At 43.6% G+C, this 25,705-nt stretch overlaps 1 protein-coding gene across 1 annotated transcript in view; it reads right to left on the reverse strand.

Moving 5' to 3' along the window:
- The window catches only part of tanc1b (tetratricopeptide repeat, ankyrin repeat and coiled-coil containing 1b), a 40,695-nt gene extending 15,427 nt beyond the window's left edge, over positions 1 to 25,268 (reverse strand). Inside the window, exons 1-9 of the mRNA XM_079170064.1 lie at positions 25,191 to 25,268; positions 22,790 to 22,979; positions 19,589 to 19,930; positions 10,896 to 11,018; positions 8,126 to 8,407; positions 7,749 to 7,903; positions 4,702 to 4,933; positions 3,889 to 4,055; positions 1,343 to 1,950 (exon numbers count right to left, since the gene is read on the reverse strand). Coding sequence (XP_079026190.1) covers positions 1,343 to 1,950; positions 3,889 to 4,055; positions 4,702 to 4,933; positions 7,749 to 7,903; positions 8,126 to 8,407; positions 10,896 to 11,018; positions 19,589 to 19,930; positions 22,790 to 22,979; positions 25,191 to 25,214 — 2,123 coding nt within the window. The 5' untranslated portion in view covers positions 25,215 to 25,268. The remainder of the gene's footprint in view (positions 1 to 1,342; positions 1,951 to 3,888; positions 4,056 to 4,701; positions 4,934 to 7,748; positions 7,904 to 8,125; positions 8,408 to 10,895; positions 11,019 to 19,588; positions 19,931 to 22,789; positions 22,980 to 25,190) is intronic.
- Positions 25,269 to 25,705: the final 437 nt, after the last annotated feature.

Raw genomic sequence — 25,705 nt, forward strand, 5'->3', positions numbered from 1 at the left:
ACATGAAACTGCTCATTACTTTTAGTCATGAAGAGCACCTTGTGAGTTAGGTATGAATTCAGAATACCCCCATGAAGGATGTGGAAGAGTGTAAAACCCCTGGGTTCTCCTTTCCATCTCCACTCAGGCACTCTGCCATTAATTAATGCCGAACTTCATTAAAAGAACATGCATGAATGCAGATCACTTTGATCTGGTTAACATTATCTCTCTTCGTGCCCTGGCGCAGACAGAGAGGCAGTGAGGCAAGCTTTTGTCAGCATGTGCGTTCCCTTTGCCAGACTCTGAGTCTTTGTTTTGGTAATGACAGAAGTTGGAAGGCTGTGAATGACCAGAATATAAAGCGGGTCCATTTAGAAACACCACTGTGTGAGCAGAGGTGATACTGACGCGCATCAGGGACGAAAAAAAAAAGAAAAAGCACGGCAAAGTGACATCATCTAATTTATATATTGGGAATGACTGAAGTCTCTAATGTGGGTGAATTACAATTAGGTAGCATTACTAAAGCGGATAAGGCCGTCTCACAGGGCACAGAAGGAACCAATGAGAAGTCTCTGCAGATTGAAGTTTCTTCTGGAAACACGGATTCACACAAATGCGCAAATGATATAAAATGTTTAGCACTACCAAACATTTTTCGATAACAAAAAAGGTATTCATAGTTTTCAACAAACAAACAGACTTTTACTAAATGTATCCCATATATTTCAATCTGTACTGTATGTCAGTAGTGTTCTTGTGAATGTTGTTTGCTCGTGAAAAAATAAAAAATAAAAGTTGCAAAACAGTACATAATAGCGACTGCATTGTAAAAAAAAAAGTGGGTTGTTATGTTTACAGCAAAAACACCTGGAACATCTCAAAGCCAATGTCCTCGCTGACTCCCAACACATGAATCATTCTGCACTTATTGAGAACATTTTACTTACTTCGCTACACACAAAGTCCTTCATGTAAGTGTACTATTCATGCAAAGTGCTGGCCTTGATTCACATACTATTAAGAACTAATTCAGAACCACAAGTAGAAACTTCGGGGACAAATAACATGATTAGTGTCTGCATAATATTTGTACTCAAAGGGCTGAATTCTAAACAGTTTACTAGGAAAGGAATGCTGTAAGGACATTGTGAAAAGCCTCCTACAATGTATTAATGTGCCTCCTGTCATGCAATTATCATCACGGCCTGGTTTGTACTTCCCTACAGTGTTTGGGATCTAACTGAACATTTTTACTAGCTGCACTACAGACTTGTCGTGCCTGTAAAACGTCCCCACAATCCTGAGAGGAGAACTCGCTGAGTCACTGCATTAGCTTGAAAAGGCAAAGAGGACTGACCTGGGGTCACAGAGGAAGTCTGTGCTCTCTCCATCGGCTCTCCACACCAGCCACTCTCTGAACGAGGGGTGGCAAAACATGCGCGTCTTGTCCCGCCGCTTGATGAGGAAGCACGAGAGCAACTCCATGCGCTGTTGGAAGTCCTCCCATGGCAGCTCCCCTTGGACGAAGACGGCGTTGATGGCCTGGAACAGCTGTTCGTCCGTCATGGGGTGCAGCGAGGCGAGCGCCACGTTGAGGATGGGCAGTGAGCGCTCAAAGGCCGAATTGGTCATGAACTTCATGTTGCACTGTAACTGGTAGAGCTCGGCCAGCGAGACGGGCACCACTTTGTAGCTGGCACTCTTGATCACCAGGTGACCTCTCTCAAACAGATCCAGGGTGAGTTTGAGATACAGGTAGGAACCCTGGCTGCGGGAGATCAGGTGGCTACTGAGCTTGCCGACTGTGATCGGGTCGGCCTTGCCGTTCAGGCTAATATTGTTCATGATGTCCTTGCTGCCATTGATGCGGTACTGGATGTACGCGTTGAGGTCGTTGCTTATCTCCGTGTTGTCGGAAAAGTCGTCCAGGGAGATCTTGGAGAAGGGCAGAAGGCTTGTGATCTCCTATGGGAGAGACAGAGCAAAGACAGTCAGTAGATGTCCATGCCGTTTGCAAATCAGCCTATATTGATGAGAAAATGTACCAATTCAATTTCAATAAGTGCTTTTGTAGTTCTCGTCTCTGCAACATAAATTGTATTCCTTATTACCACAACAGACAAATAGAGGCATAATGTCTTATGTGCGTTTATTATCAGAGGGCTGTCTTTGAGCAGCAGGGGAGCAAACATGCTGAGCTATCAGGCCAAAGCAGACCCTTGTTACTATTGGAAATGTGGCTGGGAGAAAGAAACAGGACCGGGAAAGTGAGTATTAAGAGGCAGGGGATGGATGGGATGGTGGTGGTGGTGGTGGTGGGGGGGGGGGCAACAGGAATACTTCTAACAGAGGTCTGAGCCAGAGCTCACATTTCAATCTATGTCCTGGGGGGGGTTTGAGAAATCAATGCACCTTAATCCTCCAATCTTCTGCCTGTCTGAGGCAAAAAAAAAAAAACATTGCCTCGGTGAGATAACACTTCACTCTTCCTCATCATGACAAGATACAGCAAATACACATACACATGCACGTGTGTCCACACATGCACAGAGTCACTGAATCGCACTGATTATAATCCACGAGGTGAGTGAAGTGCTCGCAACACCTCACCGATAAGCCAGATATTAGTGCAGCAAGCGAAGGCCAATATCCTGAACCCTTCCACCGTGCTGAGCTCCTATTTGTTTGCTCAAAGGACAAAACAAAACTGTGACACTTTCATGACACAAATATGATGCAGCGGTTGCAAACCGAGTCGTATTCCTTCATGGATTCCATTGAAGACGGAGTATTATGTGGCCTGTCCAATGCCACAGGAATGATTCATCCGCTTTAAATCTACTACTTACTCTGACAACGTGACACGTACAACTGGCTGGTAACTTAAGGAGGTTGTGATCCAAATTCCCTTCAATTTAAAAACTGCTCCACTGTGTCAATCAGAGCCCACCTACAGAGCTACACCTAAATTGCATTGCGTGCAGTCAACTAGGACAACCAAAAAAAAAAAAAATCTTTCCACACCACAAACGGACCCTGACGGATTACTAGAGGTGAATACATAAGAGCGTGAATACAAAATGTCACTGTTACAATAGATGGATTTAGCATATCCGGAGAACCTTGACATAACCCGAATATTAATTCCATTCTGACTCGCAGGATAAAAGCAAACGGGCAGAACTTGGGTTTTTAGCGAATTGCATACTGATGGCCACTACCTCGGCCTGGCTTGTGCCTGAACAATAATAACTTGAGCTCTGGATGTCAGCTCTCACATTATTATCCCAGGCTCAGCGCTTCGTCGCAGCAAAGGAAATCAGACGTCGTGTGCCTCATCGGGCGTGGCAAAGCCTCAGCTATCGCCAGTGTGAGTTCAACACATCTCTGTAGCTGGTCGACCTAGCGTCTCTTTCCCCCCCCCGAGCTAGTCAGCTCACAGTGACTGACTGCTCCTTCCATGTCATGCAGTCTTGGTTCCTGGGTCACTGATACTTCAGCTCCTTCTTGAATGTTCCAGGATACGCTTGACAAAACGGCCTCTGTAGAGTCTGACGAGGAGGAGCAGCAGCTCAAGAAAAACCTTTCCACTTCCCCACTTGTCAAAATCTTCAGGGTTTGATGGCAGTCAGCGAGAGCATCAAGCGGTGACGGAAGATCCGACTTGAGCTTTGTTACATTTTACAATCGCATTGAGAGAATTCTTAAATTAGCTAAACTTCTGTAATAAGCTGATTATGACACAAGCTGATGAATTTGAAATGTCTAAATAATGACAATTCATATTCATAATTCACATTCATATCTGCCATATTGCAAGAAAGTATTTTTTTGGTGTAAGACAAGCGCTACACAATGTTTTTCTTTTTTCTTTTTCTTCTTTATAAATGAGCTCTTCCGTACCAGTAAATTGACCCGGACAGTGACCACAAGTTTAAGCCAGGAAGGGAACTTGGCAATGATCTTCGTGATGAACGAGGCAATGGTGTCTCCGTAGTCCGGTTTATGGAACTCGGCTTCGTTCAGCCCGTCTATCAAGATGATGTGATCCTCCTCTGGAATCCTCCGCTCTGGAAACACACACACACACACACACACACACACACACACACACACACACACAATAACCAACAAAGGTAAGACGATGTGCAGCGAGGTCTTACGGTGACAGTTCAGTTCAACTTAACTTCCCCGTGGCCAGTGTGCAGAGCGGTGCCTTGATTCAGTGCAGTAACTAAGCCCTCTCTCTCAGAGGTGCGTGAGAGTGAGAGATAAGGGCTTTTACACCTTAGCTTCATCAACTACACTGTCACTGCTCACACTTCACTCCGTACTGAAATGTCAAGTTAGCTGTACCGTAGAGACAACAGTTAATACCTTCAGTGGCAGCTGATTGAGTTACTCTAAGCAATCTCGGGGGGGGGGGGGGGGGGGGGAACTGTCCTGATTATTTGGTATTATCATAAGCTTGTAATAATCTTCTTTTGCGTTTGTATAATATTTGCAAGCTGCAGTGTCTCTTTATGACATTTAATGAATACGTCATTACAGTTATATTGCAGAGCAGGTTCCATTTCATCACATACTCATATATTTAGAACTATTTGGGGTTCAGTGCTCAAGGACACACGTAAACATGCATCGCCACATCTAAAACAGGGGAGACCAGACGCCTACAAACATGAAATAATAAAATATAATGCATTGGTGTTTTACCTTTACGAAGGCTGGATAGTGGCTCAAGGACCCCCCTCCGGAAGGCGGCCATGGGGTCCTGGACACAGGAGCGCAGGCTGAGCATGCTCTGGAGGTGGGGCTCCTTCAGCAACATCTCCCGGTACGCACTGAGCTGGTGTGCTCTGCACAGCAGGGCAGCGATACTATGCACAAACTCTGGTACTAGGCAAGTGTACGTGTTATCCGCCTGGCAGTAGTGATATGCCACCACCTGGAACACAAAGAGAGGAGAGAAAGACAGATAAAGCCAGAGTTATTTCAGATTTCATGTTCTTTTATTCATACAACCCTCCATAAAGCCACATATTGTCTCTTCAACCAAGTTTAAAACAAAACTTTAGAGGGGATGATGAAGTAATTGGGCAAAGGCCGAGCACCTCAGATAAACTCTACTGTACAAAAGGAGCCAGTGGATCCCAGGTGGAGCTCTGAAAGGAGGATCTTTCTGTGTCTGAAGTCAGGTTGCTGCAGTGTTCAAAGGAGGTCTGATTCAGGAGCAAAAGGGAGGGGCGTGGATTGGGGAAGAAGCAAAGAGAGATGCCCTGGGGATGTGTGACTCTGTTCTAATTACAGTCCAACCTGAAGGAGCTGACACACTTCCAAGAGGAGCAGAAGGAGGAGCAGGTGACGCTGCTGCTGCTGCCTATTGTTCCATCAACAATGATGTCCAGCTCCTGGAAAAATAACGAGCTGAAGCACTTTCTTCTCAGCCGAACCACAGTGACATCTGAAAGTGTGTTTCTAAGTCCTACATTTGTAATGGAGTAGATATTAACCACATTAACTAATACATCAACTATAAGCATGATGTTGACAGTGATTTAGAGATCTATAACAAGACTAGGTAGGAACAATGATGGCGGCGGTGCTCAAAAAAAAGGTGATACAAACAAGTAACTGCGAATTAATCCCCGGGGTTGGAGCTTCGTCTACACATTTCACCAGTCGGTCACCACAACATCAACTAGTTGTCTCCAGATGTGTGCTCTTTCCTAAAGTGTCTCTGTAAAGCTTATGTGACAGTCAGAGAAGTAGGTATCAGTGAGTATTCAGCAAAATCCAAACACACAAGTAAAGGAAGTAAATGATCAAGAATCTAAATGTAAGAAAACATCATCCTAGGACTGCCATTCAATTCTATGGAATCAAATTAGCCGTGACCTTTAAAGAACACCATATTCCAGAGAAACTGTTGAACGCTTTTCTCTTGGGGTTAAAGTAATAAACTAAAGTTACCTGCCATTTGTATAAATACAATATCTTTTGATATGGGCCTGAGAAAGAGACTGCAGTGATAGTTAGTGTACAAGTCATGTAGACTACTGCCTCATCAATAAGCAATAAGCATCTCAACAAACATGATGCAACGCTCTGCAGTGCACCTGAAGCACTTCATGTACTGCCACTGAAATGAATCTGCTGTTGAGAACCAATGCCTGAAACGTGCCTCTGAAACAGGGCTGAGATGTAAAATTGCGATGAGACCATAAAACGTAATGGCCTCAGTGCCCCTTTTATGAGACCACTTTTTGGATCAATGATTAAAAAAGAACTGACAGAATTTGACAGAAGCAGCTCAGTGCATCAGTGAGCGCCTGTTGGAAACACTTTACCCAATAATTAGCTTGAGGGACATCGCCTGGGTTTATTAGACATTTAGATGAGCCTCCGTGGCATAAAGTCAGATGTCTGGTGCATGAAATGTAGCGCTTCCCAGTGGCAGAGGCAAACTGTACAGTCGGTATTTCATGCCCCATTTCACTATGAAGCAGGTATCCATGGCAGGGCAAGAGTGTCAACTGAAGGTGCAATTCCACGAAGCAAGCCAAAGTGCATTACGTAGAGAACTTTTGAGATAGCTACAGCGTCGACTTGTCTGCAAACTGAGGGCAGCCTATCTAAAATATTCTCTTTTAATAAACTACGATAAATATGATCCAGAACACGACTTAGAGCAATGGAAGGCTCCGATAGATAGCCTTGTAGTTCATTTTCAGCTAAAGGAAAATAGGAGAATAAATGAATAATGCTCAAGGAGAACACTAGATTTTCCTGGACTTTTGGCTTTTTCTCTCATTTTGCATGCGTTTCCAATGACTGGAAAAATGGTCACCTGTTTCCCGAGTTTTCCAGGTTTTGTGGGAAACCTTTACCTTCTAGAAATACTGAAGCTTTGGTTACAGTGATGTAATCAAACAGACTCATATCAGCTGTATCAGATCAAAGCCAAATGATTCAAAGTATGTAACTATTCTTAGATGGCTAAAGAAATCCAAAATATGCACCTTTACATAGAATGGGGACGAATAACTCCAATATTCAATACATGTTTTTCTCTGCACAGAAAATAATAAAAACCTCTAGACCCTATGTAACAATTGTGGTGTCTTCCTTTAATAAAAGACAGTGGAAGCTACAGCAGCGAAGATATAATCCAACATGTTTTTACTTAACACAGCTGTCGTACTGCAGCAGTGAGATGCTGCGGACATTAATATTGAACTTTTGTTTTTCACGGCCAAGTCTTTAACTAAGCTCACTGCTTCTCAAATCAAACAAGCCTGTGATATTAAAGCCTAACCTCAGCGAAGAAACCATCCATATTTCATAGGCTGAATATCAAACAAATGAACATAAACAACCATAAATCATATACAAACACGTATGAACATAAATCAACCGAGCTGAGCTCAGTGCATCTCATACATACTAAAAGTGATTCAGCACAGCAAGAACATCTTTGTAATAAGGGAGAGAATCAACAGCAAGAACAAACAAGGGGAACTGCAAGAAGGGCAGATATGTAATGTCCAAAACAGAAGACGCAGCACATCAATAAATGTACACCAGCGACAGCAGACACCTGTGCATTTGTTTCAATCATTGCAGCACTTTGCTCTCAGGCGTCATCGAGCCTTTTTTATAATGAAGCTGATTGACTTTTTGGGATGGATCAGCATCTTTAAGGATAAGTGACACTGCGATTCCTTCTGGATGCTGAGGGGCCGCGATGGCGAAAGTTGTACCTTTGCAGCCAGGCGCTTGACAGCCTCGTCCCGACGTCGCTGCATCTCGGGGGTGCCCGGGCAGCTGCTGGTCCTCAGCGTGTTGGTAGCACTGGAAGGTGGAGTGGGCTGTGGAGGCTGGCTGAGTGGGAGCTCTGCACTCGGTCCAACACCACCTGGAAGACACAGTCACACAAGACATGAATAAATGTAGACATACGAGTTCTAAATCAAGTATTTCATGCATTAGATGGTGGTAGCTTTGAGTTGATATTGTCAGTGGATATATCCTCACTTCACTTCCACACTCTGCAAGTTTATTGTAAAATAAAAATACAATAACCTGAAGTACAAAACTAGCTAAGGTAGTGCTAACATCCAGAAGGCAAACAATTTACTTTTTGGGGAGGCACTGGGACTGTTGGAGGCTATCTGCCGCATTCGGCCTCCGTGGCAGCTCAGCGCTACTAGCCGGGAGACGATGGCCGTCTTCCCGTAACCCACGCTGCCCACCACCACAGCGCCGTGGTTCTCTGTGGACTCGCTGGCCTTCAGGACATCTTCCAGCTGCTGAAAGAGCCAATCTCGGCCCACGAAGACAGAGTCTGTGGTGATGCTGGGCACCTCAAACAGCAAGGGCTTGAGCATGATGTCCACGGGTTTGTAGGGAGCGAAACGAGCTGAGGAGAAGTAATAGGAAAGAAAAGTATTAAAATACAATTCTGTCGCCGTTTCTCTTACAAATGCAAAAATATTCAGAGTCAGTGTCTGCTTTTCAGAGGAAGGCACGGCACATGCTTCTGTTTGCTTTTGGAATTAATCCCACTCTCTCTGTCGGTAATGGAGTTTTTTTTAAAGGTAAGTTTTGAAAACTGGCACATTTATCCCAGAGTAAATACATCTTGTATCCTTCACAGACAAACTTGCATACATTGCCATCTGTAAATCAAGTGTATACCAGTTTATAAAGGAATAATCTTGATAGTTTTGTTCTTCCAGAATGTGCCATGTACATCAACAGCCTACGTTGTACTTAAAACTGAATCTTTTGTCCACTTCAGTTTGGATAAATGTTAATTTAAGTGACATCTCAATATAAGTGGACTTTAAAGAGGACTCTCTGTCTGGTCCACTTCAGCACTCATTAGATCTCAGAACACTTGTTCACTCAGGAACTCTATTAAAGCTCTGATCCTCTCTACTAATACTAGAATTACTAATACTGATGCTGCTTACGCTGTTTTTCTAACTTTTACTCATACTACTAGATAGTAGGCTTGTAATAGAATATAAGAAGCTTCATTCGTTACGTTGACATTCAAATTCTAAATCAACATTTGAACGCTTCACAGCGTTCTTTTTGCATGTGTATTCATTGTGTTCAAACCTGATATTTCTGCACAGATATGGCTACATTAATATTATAAGTATTATGCTATTTGTTGAATTAGATGGTGGCTGTGTCGGATTGTTTGCCGACATGCGTCATCCAAACATTTCCAATAATTCCGAAGGTCTACATTTCAATTCTTTAAAAGATTTGTTGGCTTTTGTGTTCTTGAAAAAATAAATGTTGGATGCTCGAGGTTCCTTGAATATTTGTACTGACAAAAATACCTGAAATAAATCAAAGGTTATGTGTTCTTGGAAAGGAGAAAAATAATTGGCAAATTTAAAAATAATTGTTGGTAGGACTCCTAAGTACACACAATTTTAAATTGATGGGACAAAGACTGTAATGCAGACAGCCAGCGCTCAAAGTTGTCTGGTACTCAGCGGTATACAGTCCCAGAACTGCTACATTTTACTCTTCTGCGTACCGTGACTTTTTCTTGTGCACCGGTACTATTAATAAGATTAATAATTCTCTCTCTGCCCTCTCAGGTTTTAGGTTGTTATCTATAGTAATAATAAACTAATTAAATTGCACAGTAATACGTGGAAAATAGGCCTACTATAGTAGATGCATAGCCCCAGTATAATAATATGACAATAAAATTACAACTGATTCAGTATAACACAGATAAAAAACTTCTGGCTTCTGGCCAACACGTGATTAAAGGGAGTGCTGTCAGTACCAGTGCCCGTACTATTACAATTACATTACTGGCACTGCAACCAGCATTAATTACTGCATGCAATACAGATATATGTGAGGTCTAAATTAACATATTTAAATCATTCTGCTGGTCAACTGCTGGCAAACTTTTGACCTGAGCTGAGGGATATTGTGGTGTCTCCTGTCCACACTAAACATATCTCATTTCCTCACTCACTTCAGTCTAGAACACTTTAAGACCATAACAAATGTGACAACAGCGCAAAACTAAAAACATGCATACATACAGTATAGAACAGAAATTCTGTCTGCGCAGACATTGACTCAGTACGAACGTTTCTTCGTGGATATAAAAATGAATATGAATGAATCCACTGACATGATGCTGCTGGAAATGTGGAAAAGAAACAGGACATTTATTTTAAAAACAGAGCTAAATAGTTTGACTACCTAATGATGTCCCAATCAATTATTCATCTTCTCATCAAATATTCACTCTGTGGGATTTTTTCTCATTGAGACCGAGGTTTCAAAACGTATAACCGAGATAAAGGCCGGTCAACCCAGGACATGATTTTTATCTGCAGAGCTAAATGTGTGCAGGAAACAGTTTTTTTGATAGTTAAGCTTTAATATAAATCAGTTTAGTGGTGTTTGCGGTGCATACTTGAAATATTTGGACAGTTTTGGGACTCGGCACTTAAACACACAGGATTTGAAATTAAACTAGGTCTATGAGGTTTAAATGCTGACTTTTAGCTTTAATTTGAGGGTAATGACATCCACCTGGGACAAACCTTTTTACATACCTCTTAATAGCACAAGAAGCTACAGATCCTACATGCTTTCCTACGCTACCTTATATGGATGTGAACACACCAAACACCGTTAGAGCTGAAACACAGCACTTTATCCTCCCAGCAACTGTGACTGTTTCATTTGAAATCTAGTGTAATGGAGCAGAGCCAAAACAAAGAAAAGCTTTAACACTACAACTGACAAAAGTACAACATACTTTTTTTAAATTGTCACTATCTCAAATGAAGGAAAATGGCTATTCTTTAGCTTGCCTCATGAGTATCTACAGCAGTAATGCATAGCGGAGTCACCTTTAGAGTCCTGAGGTGGCCTTCCTCCCGTGTTATGCCAGGGTAGGCGAATGGACGTCCGCAGCGGGGTGTTGCGCTGCTCATCAAGAAAGCCCAGGTCTTCCAGCTTTGTGGAACTGGTTGCTGCAGACAGAGACAGGAATACAAGGAGATTGAAGCAGATGCTTCGGTGCATCTTGAGTGCTTTGGCACATTTGCCGTCTCTGAGAGAAGATGAGTGAAGACGAGGGCTCTCACATTTACAGTTTGCTTGAGGCTGTGTGTGCAGGTACCCGTATACTGTAGCAAAAAGAATACGGGTTCCCCCCAAGTCAAAACAGCGCCCTTTTTCTTTGATTTGAGATGACAGCTACACACGGTATATAGCAGTGAGAGGTCTGTCCCCACAAACACAAGAGAGCGGATTACCTTTATGTTTGTTTTTTTTTACTATAGTTTAACTCTGCATATGAACGACTCGATGAGTCAGTGATTACAAAGCAATGCAACGTTCTGCTTGAAGTACGAGCCACGGTCTGAACATAATAAAGATGTGCAGAGTGCTTAAAGGGTCTCTCTTCCAATTGCTGTTGGCCCTGATGAAGAGCAGAATCAAAGCCTCTGCTTTCCACTTTATCAGCCTCAGCTGGGAGAGACTGTCACAAACACTCCGCTCTTCTTTTCACTCGCTCTCTCCCCTCACTCGGTCGCTAACTTACTCTGTGGAATGTCCCACTAATTAAAACCCGTCTGCTGACAACAGAGTAACTGAGGAAGTTGCCATCAACACAACATGGACTGGAATTAAAAAAGAAAAAAAAAGAAAGGCCCTCGCGGTTACTTTTACTGCAGTGGATGGTGTTTTTCACAGTTAACTACAATGGAGAAAGCTGAACTATTAACAAGCAAAGTAAAAGAAAACAAGAGAGGCAAAAACTCATCGCGTCAGTGAGAGCGGAGCAGCACAGCACTAATACTTGAGCAAACGTGATTCTAAAGCTAAACTGAACAGCTACTTACATGCAACAGCAGAGCCAGGAAGGGGACTTCCTTGTCCCCAGGGTGGAATGTACTTGGGCAGGCATACAGGCAAATAGGCAGGGTGCAGACCCCTCACCTGAATCTCTCGAGGATAGAGTGGATGAGCTCACTGAGGGCACAAAAGCCCTCAATGAGCTCTCTCTCTCTCTCTCTCTCTCCCCCCCTTGTGCTCCCATGGCAGGCACATTGGCAGCGTTCGGCTGCTGAGCATCGGGCTTGGCTGCCCCCTCTCCAGCGCTCAGCCAGCCACAGCATCCAAAGCATTAGGCACTCGCTAAATGAATTAAACGCTTTCCGAAATTGGTAAGCAAGCAACAGCGGGTGAAAAAGGGAGTGAATTAGAGGAAGTACAAATGGGGAAACCGAGAGATTTAGTCTCCAGTGGCTGATTACAGTCTGTAATGGGCAGCTACTGTACTATTAATCAATGATCCTGGCTGGAGTCGGGGGGGGGGAGAAAAGCACGAGGAAAATGAGGTTGGGAAAAAGAAAAAAAAGCACGAGATGTGAGGACAAAGGAGGAGAGAGAGGAGATGGACAGAAAACTCCCCACTAATCACCTCTAAAGCCCAATACTGTGGACCATGAGTAGAGGTCTGTCACTTTTTCTTTTGTCGGCTGAAATCTTTCTGAAAAGATTTCTGAGGGGATAACACAAAAGTCACACCGTACCTCATTGTGCACCAGGCACATCTTTTTCTTGCCCATGGGTCCAATAAGCAAAGACTGCAGGTGATCCTCAGTTTGACGTGCTTAAGTAGTATCAACGCACACACTCCTCGTATCTCTTGTTATCCACCATTCTTTCAGGGCCAAAGATTTCCCACAGGAGGCCTTCAAATCCCACAAATCGCCCTCTTCAATTCTTGTTCTACCCTCTTTGGATTCTACCCCATGTCTTTGCCTATTCTTACATGTCTCTACTCATTGCTAAAACGTACATTTGATACCTCGAAGTTTCCGCTTGCGGTGACTTTGAAGATGCACAAATGTGTCAGTCTGTATTCTGATGGAAACGACTTTTTTTGCTCGTGCAGGTCTGCCCTTTGAAAGCTTCGGTCCCGCGTTTCCCCCGACATAACGGAGAGGAAGAGGGCTGAGCTCCTTTTGCTCCAACCACTGCTCTCCTTCTTGCCCTGCTGTGACTTTCCTCCTTACAAGTAGATACAATCAGTATTCCCATCACCATGCACACCCCGTTGCCTTTTCCCGTTGCAGGAGGTCATTGTAACCACTGTGCGACATTGTATGAGTGAAAGACAGTTTTTTAGAGTAAAAGCCTTTACACACCGGGGGCGTGACAAGTTAACAACACGACAATGCGAAATACTTAGCTGTGAATATTTTTGCATCAAAACCATTCATTCCGGCAGCAATACAAATTTGTGACAGTTGCAGCCCTATTGCAATAAAGGTTTTGAATAGATTCACACATGTGCAGGCAGAGGACTGACTCGGAGCAGCTTCTGGATTCTGGCAGCGTCTGTCTGAGGTAAATTGCTGCATAGCCTTAAACTATTTTATTGAGTTTCCTTTTAGCAAAATGTCTCTTTGAGAATTTGACTACCCTCTGGTGACAGGTATGCAATATACTGTACATGTCTTGGGCTTTCACTGTGAAAAGGTAAAACAGAAGAAGTGTCTCTGGTATAAACTGCTTTAAAATGTCAAAACTGTGATTCTTAATTCAGCATAATCTTGATATCAATGTGTTGTAATGATCACCTAAATATACAAAAAGCATACAGTAAAGGTATTAGGCCAAGTGTTGTGTGAGAGATGGGAACTATGAACCCAGAAATCTTAATATAAGAAATATGTCACAATAACATGGTTTAAATGGTTTAAAAAATAGATATTCTTAATTCTGGCCCACCCACCCTTATTCGTGATGGCTGTGGTGAATTATCTGTACTAAATCTTTAACATCACCTCTAACTCCAGTCATCCTCTGCCCCGTTAATTCAGAAGCGCTTTAGATCAAGACGACTGCTGTAAGTGCAAAGTAGAATTGTAAGTGGCCTTTACATAAATGTGGCGTGTTACCATGGAAACTTGAACTAAAAGTCCGACTGCCACAGTCCACTTTTGTGAAAAATGAATATGTAAAAAGCTTCACCGAGTTGTTGCGTGTCAAACTTCTTGTGCTGTGCTTTGATTATGAAACACTGTTTTCCCACTGCAGCATGTACAGACGACTGCATTTCGTGCCCTGAGATAAGCACGCATTAGATTAGAGAGTTAGCACTCTAACATGTTATAATAAGTGTGAGCAACAAAGTACAGCTGGGGCTGTAGGAAGCTCATTATTTGGTCATAAACCAAACAATTGGGCAAATTAAAATTTTGATCGGATGACGGCGCGACGTGAAGAGTTATGGGACCACTAAAGTCATTCAAGTTTATCCTGGAGGGGAACGTGTCGTGAATTTCTGTACAAGCCTTCGTGGCAATCCATCCGATGGTTACTGAGGTATTTCAGTCTGGTCCTAAGTGGTGCATCCAGCCAACCGGCGTACCGACAGACAAGAGGAGCTTTGAAAAGGATTTCCTACACAGGAATAGCATGCACAACTTAAAAGACATACCTCACTGGAAAAAAAGTCAGTGGCAAGAGCTAAAGATAGGAAGAAAAAAAAAAAGACACCTTGGACACTGAGAGATTCACGCCGTGAGAACAGTTGCATAGTTCCTCAACACCTACAGTATTCCATCGTTCTCAATAGCGGGGGTGCTATCAATCAAACATAGCCAGATGGCTCTGTGGTGGCTAACACATTGTCCCTTTGAGATTAGGCTTTTTGGCAAGTTCTGATCTACCAATGGAGTGCCACTGAGCAGAATTTTAAATGGCTTTTCAAAACTGACACAGATTGAGCTCTGCAAAGGTTTGTATTTTTGCTCCTGCTGTGACATAGACGCACCAAAGAAACCTCTGAGAGTGGACATTTTAAAGATGTCGCCGTGACCTTTTTAGAGAGCCGGACGATACGAATGGGGTTATCCGTTTTCTTTGTGCTTTCTTTTCAATCTCGTACTGAAAAAGATCTCCGTTTACGTGAAGCCAGAGGCAGAGGAGAACTCCATGGCTACATCACAAAACACTGACAAAAACAGGAAGATGCTCTCCGGTCCAGCAATTACAGGAGACAATATTGTCTTTGGCACTACCGGGGAGGACACGAGCTTACAGTTTATCAGCTACAACACATCATGCCGTACTGTTCCAGGGACTACACCATGTTGAATCTAAAAACCCATAATCTACATGTTGCAATACTGACAGACATGATTTTTTTAATTTGAAAAGATCACTCTCTGACCTTCGCAGACATCATTGAGTCATTGTTCACATGGACCAGCTGGAGAAGACTTCAGTCCTTCTGATAAAACACAGATGCGAGCTGCTCTCAAACCTTACCTTGTCACTGTCCTCAAAGGGTTTGATAGATGAATAGCGTATCCTTGAAGAGCATCGCGTAATATATCACAGAGCACGAGTTTTTTGTTTTTTTTGCCAGGAGGAGCAGATGGCTTTGGAGTAGAAACTGTGTACTGTACCTCAACATGGCTCTGACCACAAAGCTCTGTCAAATAGCAGAACACCACGGATGCACTGGAGCACCATTCCTGAGCCACGGTGAGCCGAACTCGATCTGCCTGTCCGAGCAACCCGACCACAAGCAGCTCAAGCTAAGATTTCAAAACCATGGAATTAAAAGTGGTCACAACTAATATGGCCCAGGGACTTATTACCTTAGTATATAGAGCGAGACACATGAAGTGAAATGTTGTCAACCATTGAGAGACCTCTGTTTGAACATACGCTCTTCTCCATCGAGTTATTCTGCACCGGATTGAAAAGAAATAAACGAAAAATTGGTCTTAAATCAAATATTAATGAATTACATATTGTGATTCCTACTGAATCAAGACAGACATTTATATTACGAGCAGAAACATGTCATTTGTTTGGCGGGAGCCGTCTCAACAGGCTTTTGATGCCGGACTGTGGAAAGACTCAAGAGGACTGCATTTTCAAGGGAGGTTAAATGCTCAGATTGTTTGCTGCAAGGACGCGGAGGAAAAAAAAAGCACAAAGAAGCCCAGGAAAAAAAAAACTCACAGCCCACACAGCCGTTACTGTACTGTGCATGTGGTCAATTGCTCGCTCTAAACAGGGGACATTCTCATTTTAAATGGATGATAAATAAATGTGGTGGCTATTGCGGTTGTTAGAACTTTAATGATGACTCACACGATACGGCAGAAAATGTATTCTGTGACGAATGGTGGCCAAGATGGTGCCTCAGACTACCAACTAATGATGCAATTACAGACTGCTCCTGAAGAGGCATCACAATTCAACTCTGTCAGCGGTGACAGCTGGTGCAAGCCAACATTTGTGCAACTTGCACACAGCAAATGCAGACTCCACACACACAGTGCTGCGCGAGTTCATACAACAGTTCAGGGACAAGCTAGCAACAGCATGAGTGTGTGTGTGTGTGTGTGTGTGTTCACCGAGGCAGTGCAAATAACCCTTCTCTGCAATAAGTGGACATTCCTTCCACATACATAGTTAACATTCTAGAGGCACAGCTATAACCCTGTTGATTGGCATGAGGCAGATGGGCAAAATCCACTTTGCCTCTTAGAAGATTTGGCCTTTGTGCTGCAACTCTCAGAAAATGCATGCGCTGTGATGCCTGGATATTACAATGCTTAGTCGATCAATACAAGAACAGAACAGAGTTTCATTTAGATGGACTCTAAGTCCACGTAGGGGTCTCCGCATAGTCGCTAAACTGGCTCTTTTCAGCTTCAAGAAACAGCTACTTAGTACCTTTCAGATGTCCGAGCTCCTCGCACGGAGCCTAAGGGTGCAATCCTGACACCCTGCAAAGAAGCGTCACTTTATTTGTTGCTACCGTTCTCTTGAAAACACGAGCGTAGATCAACTCCGTACTTCATAACAGTCCAGTACGAGGTCGGCATCACTGTCCACTTCACACTAATCCGCCTGTGGAACTCTTACCATTACTCTCATCTGTCAACAAGACCCTGAGATACTTGACCTCATTTGGAGCAGCAGTGACTCCCAACCCAAAGGGAGCAATGCACGGTTTTCAAGCAGAGTGCCGTGGTCTCAGACCTCGAGGAGCTGACATGGAACGAAAGTTTATTGACTGAAAATTCGAAAGCATGGTGTGTGTGGGGGGGGGGAGGAAGTGTTTTCCACCCCCTAGAATCTATCAGGGAGTGGGGAGGGGATCATTAAATTGCAGTTATCTGACGTTTTGCATGCGCATTGTCCTAACTTAATGTCTATCAAATAGGTAAAGTCACCGCAGACATCTCATTATCCAATGTGCTGGGACACAGAACCACACAATGGAAAATAGTCGCAGAGGTACTGGCACATAGAGTGAATGCACTTATGTTTTTCTTTCTTTTGTATCTCATTCATTTACTGCAGGTCCTTCCTGCTTCGGTATGCTTCTTTAGAATATTTTTTTTTTCATACAATATCCTTGAGCATCAGCTGAAAGCAAGCACTATCTCCTGGCCATAAATGAAGTTGTCTCACCACGTCCTTCATGTGCTCTCTCGGGGCTTTGCCACACAGCATAAAATCTGAGGTGTGAATTCTGCAGGACCCTAGAGGGCGAAGCTGCATAACTATGACATCAGCCAATAAACTTTGGGAGCGCACGGGGAGACATGCTGCACACCGCCGCTCACACGCAAACCAACACACATTAACAATCAAATATATCTCCTGGTCTGTTAGCTTTATGAGCCAGTGTGTGTCTGTGCCGTTCAGGTTTATGTCAGCGGCAAAATAAGGATGAGGTGTAAAAGGGTCATGGAACAATTGAAGGGCATCTGTACGGCACAATGTAAATGTACATGTACCACTTCATGTTTGCAATGTGGGTACAGATTCAACGGTGGGCTGTAGAAATATTATCAGTGTTGTGCAAAAGCAGTGCACAGTGTGGGATATACATACACAAGCTATGAACTGCATTTTATGTTACCAGCCATGCATTATTCTCTTATACCTAAACCATCTTCCTCTCTTGCCAATAGAAAAAGAGCACTGCAAGGACTACTTTCGGCATATAAATGGGCTTCTTGTTGAACATCTTCAAGGATCTCAGACAAACATGGCCTCTTAACATTACATTTATTCTGCACATGCTTTTGTCAACTGTGATTCACAATAAGTTCATTCAAACAAAGCAGGAACTTAAGTTTGATGTTGTTAGAGAGAAAAACCACAGACACGAGTGTTTAGTGACTGAATTTCATCAAGGCCAAACCCAAGGGAGGTGTATTTTGCAGGAGCATTAAAGCATTTGATCTTCAACTCATTGGCCGCTGGGCCATCCAGGTGAAATGGGTAAAACGCTCTAAACCCTGTTATATTCCTAAGCCCCAAAATAAATATATATATAAAAAAAATACATCATCTCCTAGCTAAAAACTAATAGTCACATGTTGAGGGACATACTACTCTATATTTCCATGCTTCTTTCCCCAGTTCTTCACAGTCTGCCCCCTGCCTTTGTAATTTCCTGTGACTCAGAAATCACCAATGAAGTGATCAGCTTGTATAACGCAGTGTGATTAGGTTCATCTGCTCTTCAAGCTGTTACTCTCACCTCCGTAACAATCTTCATCTTCCCCCCTCGAAGAGTGCTTCTTTCATCTGTTGTACCATTTACACACCATCCACACTCTAGACTGCTACCGCTAAAGCGAGTTAACATTTAACTCGTGTCCTTTATGTTCATATTGCTGTTAGTTCCAGTGTCTAGTCAGCCTAACAGCAAGCATGTGCAGCCTACTCCCCTGGGTCCGGAGCATGAGCTGCAGACTACATGGCTGGTGATTTCACAGTTCACTTACACATTAAAATCCAACAGCTGTCCTTAGTGAATCCTGCAACACCAGGATCTCAAATACTAGCTCAACCATGGCATTCAGTGAGGGCTTTAGTTTTTAAAGGAAGATGTAAAAGTTATGGCCAAGGTCAAAAGCAGTAACGGCAAAAACAGAGGGAGGCAGAGTGGAGGAGCTCTGGGAATGGAAAAAGGGGGAAAGGGGGCTGCGGAGGGATATCAACAACTGTGACAGCTGTGTGGATATGTCGAGCTGAGCCATAACAGGGAGGTTCTAGGGCAGGAATGCAGAACAGATCAGCCAGGCAGTGGTTTGCGCTCGGGTCTCAAATGGGAGGCAGGTCCGTGCCACAGCTGCCTAATCCCAAACTTCTGCCTTGATACCCCACTTCTCCTGAAGAACTTCTCATTCCTTCTACATCTACGCATGCTTTCTTTTCCTGCCTGTATCCGTCACTTGCTTGCACTCAAAATGACAGCACACTTGTCAGCCTCGGGCACGGATCACATCATAGCGCCACTGAACTGACTGGCAATGCGATTCAGCGGGACACCCAAGCACACCGTCAGAGCTTCACATGTTCTCAGCATAACAAAAGGTTACTAGGCAAACAAGAGGAAAACTTAAATAAATGTTTCTTGTAATGCTAAATGAGCGCAGCCACGGAGGAAAGGTATACAGATCCATTTCTTGCTCCCTTCTGCCCAGCAGACATCCAGATGTCGAATGCTCAAAAAAAAAAAAAAAAAGAGGGCTCTTACCTGCTACAGAGTTCGGCCTCGGCATCATGAGGGAAGAAGATGTCTGCGATGAGTATGGATAGGGTCCCTCGGGTGAGTGGCTTTGCTGCTGTGGTGCCCCTGCTGATGTGTTGGACTGCTGCTGCTGCTGCTGCTGCTGCTGCTGCTGGTCTGTCCTGGATGGGGTGTCGGCTGGTGCTGCAGTGGCGCTGTTGGAGTCTTCTTCGGCCACAGGAGAGCAGGTGTCGGCCCGCACACTCTGTGCCAGGCCATGGCGCCCACTGCCTCTCAGGCTGCCATCCTTACTCCACTCCAGGCTGGAGCCACTGCGGTCATCATTCTCAGAGGAGCTAGTGATGGTGGCTGCGGGGAGATTAAACAGAGGGGGGAATTAGAGCCAGTGAGGGAGGTAAGATGCTCTTTGTGTGCTATGAACATTTATCCGTCTTCATCTCTAATGAGATACTGAGCTGTAATGGAACTTTTAACTTTGAATAATTCGCTGCTTTTTCTCATCGCCCTTATCAACACTGTTAACCACCTGACTTTACAGAGACTGTCTGCTTGCACTAATGAAAACTGGAAATACACGATAGCATGGACTGGAATTCATTTCCTGAGGCCAGAATCTTAAAACGCTTCATGTTCTTTCCACCGATCATCAGTTGAAGGAGCCTGTGTATATAACACGCCGTAAACAGCTACTGGATGCTGTACTTTTTTTACACAAAATTCAACCTTGAATATATAAAAAAAAAAATGTAAGAGTAGAGGGAAGAAGTAGGGTTTGAAACTGCCTTCAGTATTTTTATGTCCAGACAGGTGTTTTGCTAACATGACAACAAATCCTTTAATCCTCCCTCCGGCCAACACAGGCATCTAATACAATCCTAAAAGATGAGCGGAGGGCCAAAGCTACACGAGCTGCAGCTGGAAACAGAAACATCAGTACGGTCAGAGGACAGGAACGGACTGTCCAGCTGGCTGCTTTTTCATCACACACACTCGTAATCTGGATTTGATAATGCCGCAGCACGTTACATCATTACTAATATTAACATAACACACCCATTAGCAGTTATCAATCAGAGCGAAAAGGAGGTTACATTGATTGCAAACTATAGAGAAATATAATATTCATATAATTATGATGAATATCATTTTAGTTATCCATTCAAAAGTATGGTGAGCGTGTCATTTTACCATAGGAAGGGCCGGCTATAGTTATTGCTACAGGGCTGTTATAAGTCATTCCTCCAGGCACCCTATGCAAAAAACTCCTCTGGGAGCTATTTTGTAAATGTTAAGACATTGCGAAATCTCCCAAATCCACCAAGGAGCTTTTAACGGCAGTACAAAGCCAAATTAATGTGCTTTTGAAATCAGAGTCGGAGTCAAACTTCAAAAGAACGGGGAACATTAATCACCGGTTGGAATCTGACTTATGGACACAGCGTAGCTTTGTTCTCTTCCATGCCTGCACGGTCTTATCAAGGCAGGTGGGTGGGATGTTGTAGACCAACGTCACATTGTGTCATTCTCTCGCAAAGTAAACTCTTGATTTGACAGAAGTAAAGTAGCTTTACAACGAGATAGACCATGCTGGGTGGCAGTCGATGTCCCGTGCTGGAAGATACTATATCACAGCTTCCATAAATTATTTAACAGCTAGCCAAGATATTACTCTGGGGGGGGGGGGGGGGGACAGAAAGACTGACTCATGGTAATCAGTCTCTGCAGCACTTGAAATCCAAATTGTTGTGTTTTTTATCTGGCTTTGGCATGCATCGCTTTGTGCTGCAGAACAATCATGGCAAAGGGTTAACTAAATAGGCATAACATGTGACATATTCTAGTTAGTTCATACAAGAATATTACTTTTTCCCCCCCAAAAAAATCCCTTCAGAAGTTCAACCGAGGATAACTGTGGGATCCTGCTGTTACAATTTGCTATTGAATTCCCACCGCAAATATTCAAAAGACATTTTCAGAATGAATTTCGAACATTTGTATAGCCACCGGAAGGTTTGTGAGTAGAAATAGCAGACGGATTAATATATCAATAGACCACGTCGTATTCCTGTCAGCTTGTGTAAATCCCCAGATGTCTTGCAAGGCTATTACTGGAGATATAATACCACGTCAAACTGTAGCAACTGTCACCTCAATGCTCTCTCATACAGGAACAGCTCTATACAAACTCAATAACTGACACATGGCGGTTTAATACAACCCGACACAAATGCTATTCAGTGCCACAAAGAAATCCAATGGGTTTAACAAAATGATGAATGAGTGACACGACACAGGGGAGACTTTGTGGTCTAAATCACAATGTGCACATGAGGTAACATTCTCAGATTGAATAGAAAAGCTTCATTGGAAGTGATGTAATTAGTTGATAATAATATAGTGGAGTGTGTGTGCAGAGAAATCTAGAGGATTGACTAGCACGGTTACTGACTGCTTTGGCAAAGACACCACGAGTGGATTTAAACAGCAGGGAAGTCAGTTTGAAGCTGACGGACATTCTCATGTTTTATGATATGAAGGTTCAGATATGAATGTCTGAAAAAACTGTTCAGGATGATGCAAAAATACACGAATTCAACAAACACAACTGCGGTACAACAGTAAACATTATTAAAAACACCTCTAGTTACATTCAGGGTCTTGGGAGTCTATATCTCTGAGACCTGAAAATGGTGTTGGATGCTTTGCTTCTCCTCATAAAACATTTGCAAAGCCGACTTTAAAGGAGCTGTAGTTGGAAACATGGTGATGGCTGAGTCGTATTACAACACACACACAAGGAGTGTTACTTTATTCTCTACTCAGGAGGACATTACTCCACCATATCTTTACATAGCAAATCGTTGATTCCTGCCATATTAATCCTCGAAATGTCGTATGGAAAAACCGCCAAAAATGATATTTTAAATCCTATATTCCATCCATGTTTGCTAGCTTTGGCCTGTTACATAAATCTGCACATTCTCGCAGCCTATAGCGTTAAACCTGCGGCAAGAAGGTGTATTGCGTCCAAGAAGAAACAAACAAAATGGGGAGTTCCTTGTAAAAACATCGCTCGTTAATGCTACTTTCAGTCCAAAACTCCACCGGGTACCATTAGGTAAGGATATGGGTACAACTAGTTTCAGTTTTTACCTACTCCATACAAGTTGCTGTTAGAATATGATAAAGGAGTTGGTTATTTCTCACCGATGATCCCACTGTCTTTGCTTTCAAGGGTGGAGCTGGGGCTGGTGATGGTCCCACAGGGGCTGGAACGGCTGAGAGGGGGGCGGCTGGCCGTGCTGTTGAGCGTTGAACATGGGCTGTCAGTGCTGGGAGATGCGGTGCTGCTGGTCAGTGTAGAGCAGGGGCTGATACCCTGGCTAATCACAGAGCACTGGGTAGAAGAAAGAAAGCGGAAAAGGGTTAAGGTACACAAAGAATGTGCTCTACTAATCAAATATGTCAACGAAGTATGAAATCGACCCAATATAAACAGCTGGCAACATAATCGCATTTTTTCAGCATGAGCAACTGTAAGAGTGATTTGATCCAAGTTCATTGCCTATTTACCAGGATCATGTAAAAGCAATGCAAACGATTCCCTCGAAAATAAACGAGCATTTAACGTGTGAGCATGACACACAAGCCGAATGGGCATAAGCGCTGTAAATGGAGCAAGGCTTGAAAATTACACACTCATATGTCTGAAGGGACCAAAATAGGCCTGAAGAGAAATTCACAAGGGACGAAGTATCTACTTTGTTGTGACACAATGGATACCTTTTCTCATGCATGCCACCAAGCCTGTCTCTCAACCAAACAGCAGCTGAATCTTTGTTTGAGCTAACCGACAACCGTAGAAATCCAAATTAAAGCTGGTTTGTCCTGTTTCCCCATCTTCTTTCAACAGTATTCTGATTCCACACAACATACTGTAGCTCAAGAATCATCTATGCCCACTGTCAGAAGAGCCAAAAGCCGTCAAACAGTTCCACATACGCTACTCCACACACATAACATTCCTAATTAAAAAAACACTATTACAAGCCCAGGTCAAATTAAATCAATCCTCGTACTCAATAGATTAACTTTGCTGCACATATTTTGTTGCCTGAGGAACTTTTCACCCCACAGATGACTTCTACAGCACCACTTACTACAAGACTGTGCATCGCCTCAAATGAACCGCTCCAATTAAAATCTCAGCAAACCCTCACAAACCATTTCTAACATTGTACCTGAACTCAAAACATCCATAACCAGTTTAAAAAGCCTCTTTAACAGACTGCACAACATTTGTTTTCAATAATAACCCAACTGGAACAATTACAGCACTTACTGTTAAATGTAGTGATTATAACTGAGCTTGTCCATGTCCTGCTTAAAAACCTTACTGCAGTATTTCTGCTGCAAAAAAAATCTATTCCTCTTCACCCCGACTGAACTCGCAAAACAGCGAGACTCACCAACGCTGAGCCAATTTGAGATAGAAGTGGGACCGACGTCTCGTTGGAGATGTACTGACTGTTGCTGTTTAAAGGTCTTCATGTTTGTGCAGTGGCACACTGAATGAATACAAGCAGCAGAATAGGAGGGATGCCACATGGCTTAAGGCATCATTAACAACTTGTGGAATGCTAATATGAACCACACAACAAGTCCAACCTGCTTTTGTTTTGTTTTTTTTTGCGACAGCATGCCAGTAGTATTTGCCCAGCAATTTCCAGCCACGGGCTGCACCCGGAGCTTATGCCACCTAACAAATCACAGTGGGAGCCAAACAGCTAACTGACATTTAATAATTTACTGTTTGGAAGAACTAAAAAAACCAAGCATGCTGAGTTTAAACTCACGTTGTAAAACAGCAGTAAGGAGGAAAAGAGAATTGCTGACAGATGACAATAAAGTGCTCCTCCCCAACTGAGCTCAAAAAACACACACACCTACACGCACACAAACAAACCATTCCCACGTCTCAACTAATGAACGCGATTCACAAAAATACTTTGCGAGTCTCTTTCTCATTCCGAGAATTGCCGGTTCAGTGTCAAAACGTGTCTAAGACACGAGATAAACGAGGGAAGCGTAGCGTGCTGGGCTCTGCTCTTCACACAGCCGGAGCTTAATTAGTAGAACCAAACAAACTGAGACTCAGACCGAACATAACTCTATTTCTGGACGGGGACTCAGTCACTCTTGTTACAGACTCAAGAGCCCCTGGAATAGCACTCAAGTTACTGAGAGACTCACACACCACACTGGAGAGAGAATAAAACCACATGCAGCAGGAATTTAAATATTCAGTTACTTTCTTAAAACCTCTTTATCATCTCGAACAAAACAGTTTGACAGTTACCGTTGTTTGTTGTGCCAAAAAAATGACTCCCAGAGGTGCATCCTAAATCCCCATCCAAAGATAATGCACAGTGGGGAAAAAAATGAATCAAGCTGCAACAAAAAAAATCCATTCTTCTGTTACACTGACACAACTCCCTCCTCCTCTCATCCTTACTCTCTCTATCTCTCTATCTGTGTGCTGCAGCAGTGGCAGCAGCTGCTGCTGAAACAGGGGGTGAGTTGGAAGGGGAGGGAGAAAATGAAATACCTTCTTTTCAATCTTGTCGTCCATAGGTATGCGTGCCGTACCCGGGATCCCTTCTCCTAGTAAAAAGCCCAGCCTTGTCATCAGTTCCTGAGTGGCAGGGGAGGAGGAGCTTGGTTGTTTCTCTGCTTGCAGCTCTAGAGAAGAGAGAGAGAGAGAGAGAGAGAGAGAGAGAGGGGGGGGGGAGAGAAATGCTTAACGTTAGCGGGCAGATTCCCTCTCTCCACTGGATGGCCCACACAGGGCCGCTCTGCCTGCCCTGCCCTCCTCGGCTCTGCTCTGAAACGCTGTGCTGCACTCTCCAGCTGCTGCTGATGTGGTGCAGGCTCGAAGAGGGGGGGGGGGGGGGGGGGGGGGGGGGGGGAGAGCAAGGGAGTGAGAGAAAGAGAGAGGGAGTGTGGCGGGGGCTTGCATGGCTTGCATGACTTAAGTGTGTGTCCATGTGTGTGTGTGTGTGTCTGAAAAGAAATTGAAGACATGTGAATGTCTAGCATTGTTAAGAAAGCAGGGAATGTGTG

The sequence above is a fragment of the Pholis gunnellus genome (genome assembly GCF_910591455.1).
Source record: "Pholis gunnellus genome assembly, chromosome: 12".
Lineage (NCBI taxonomy): Eukaryota > Metazoa > Chordata > Actinopteri > Perciformes > Pholidae > Pholis > Pholis gunnellus.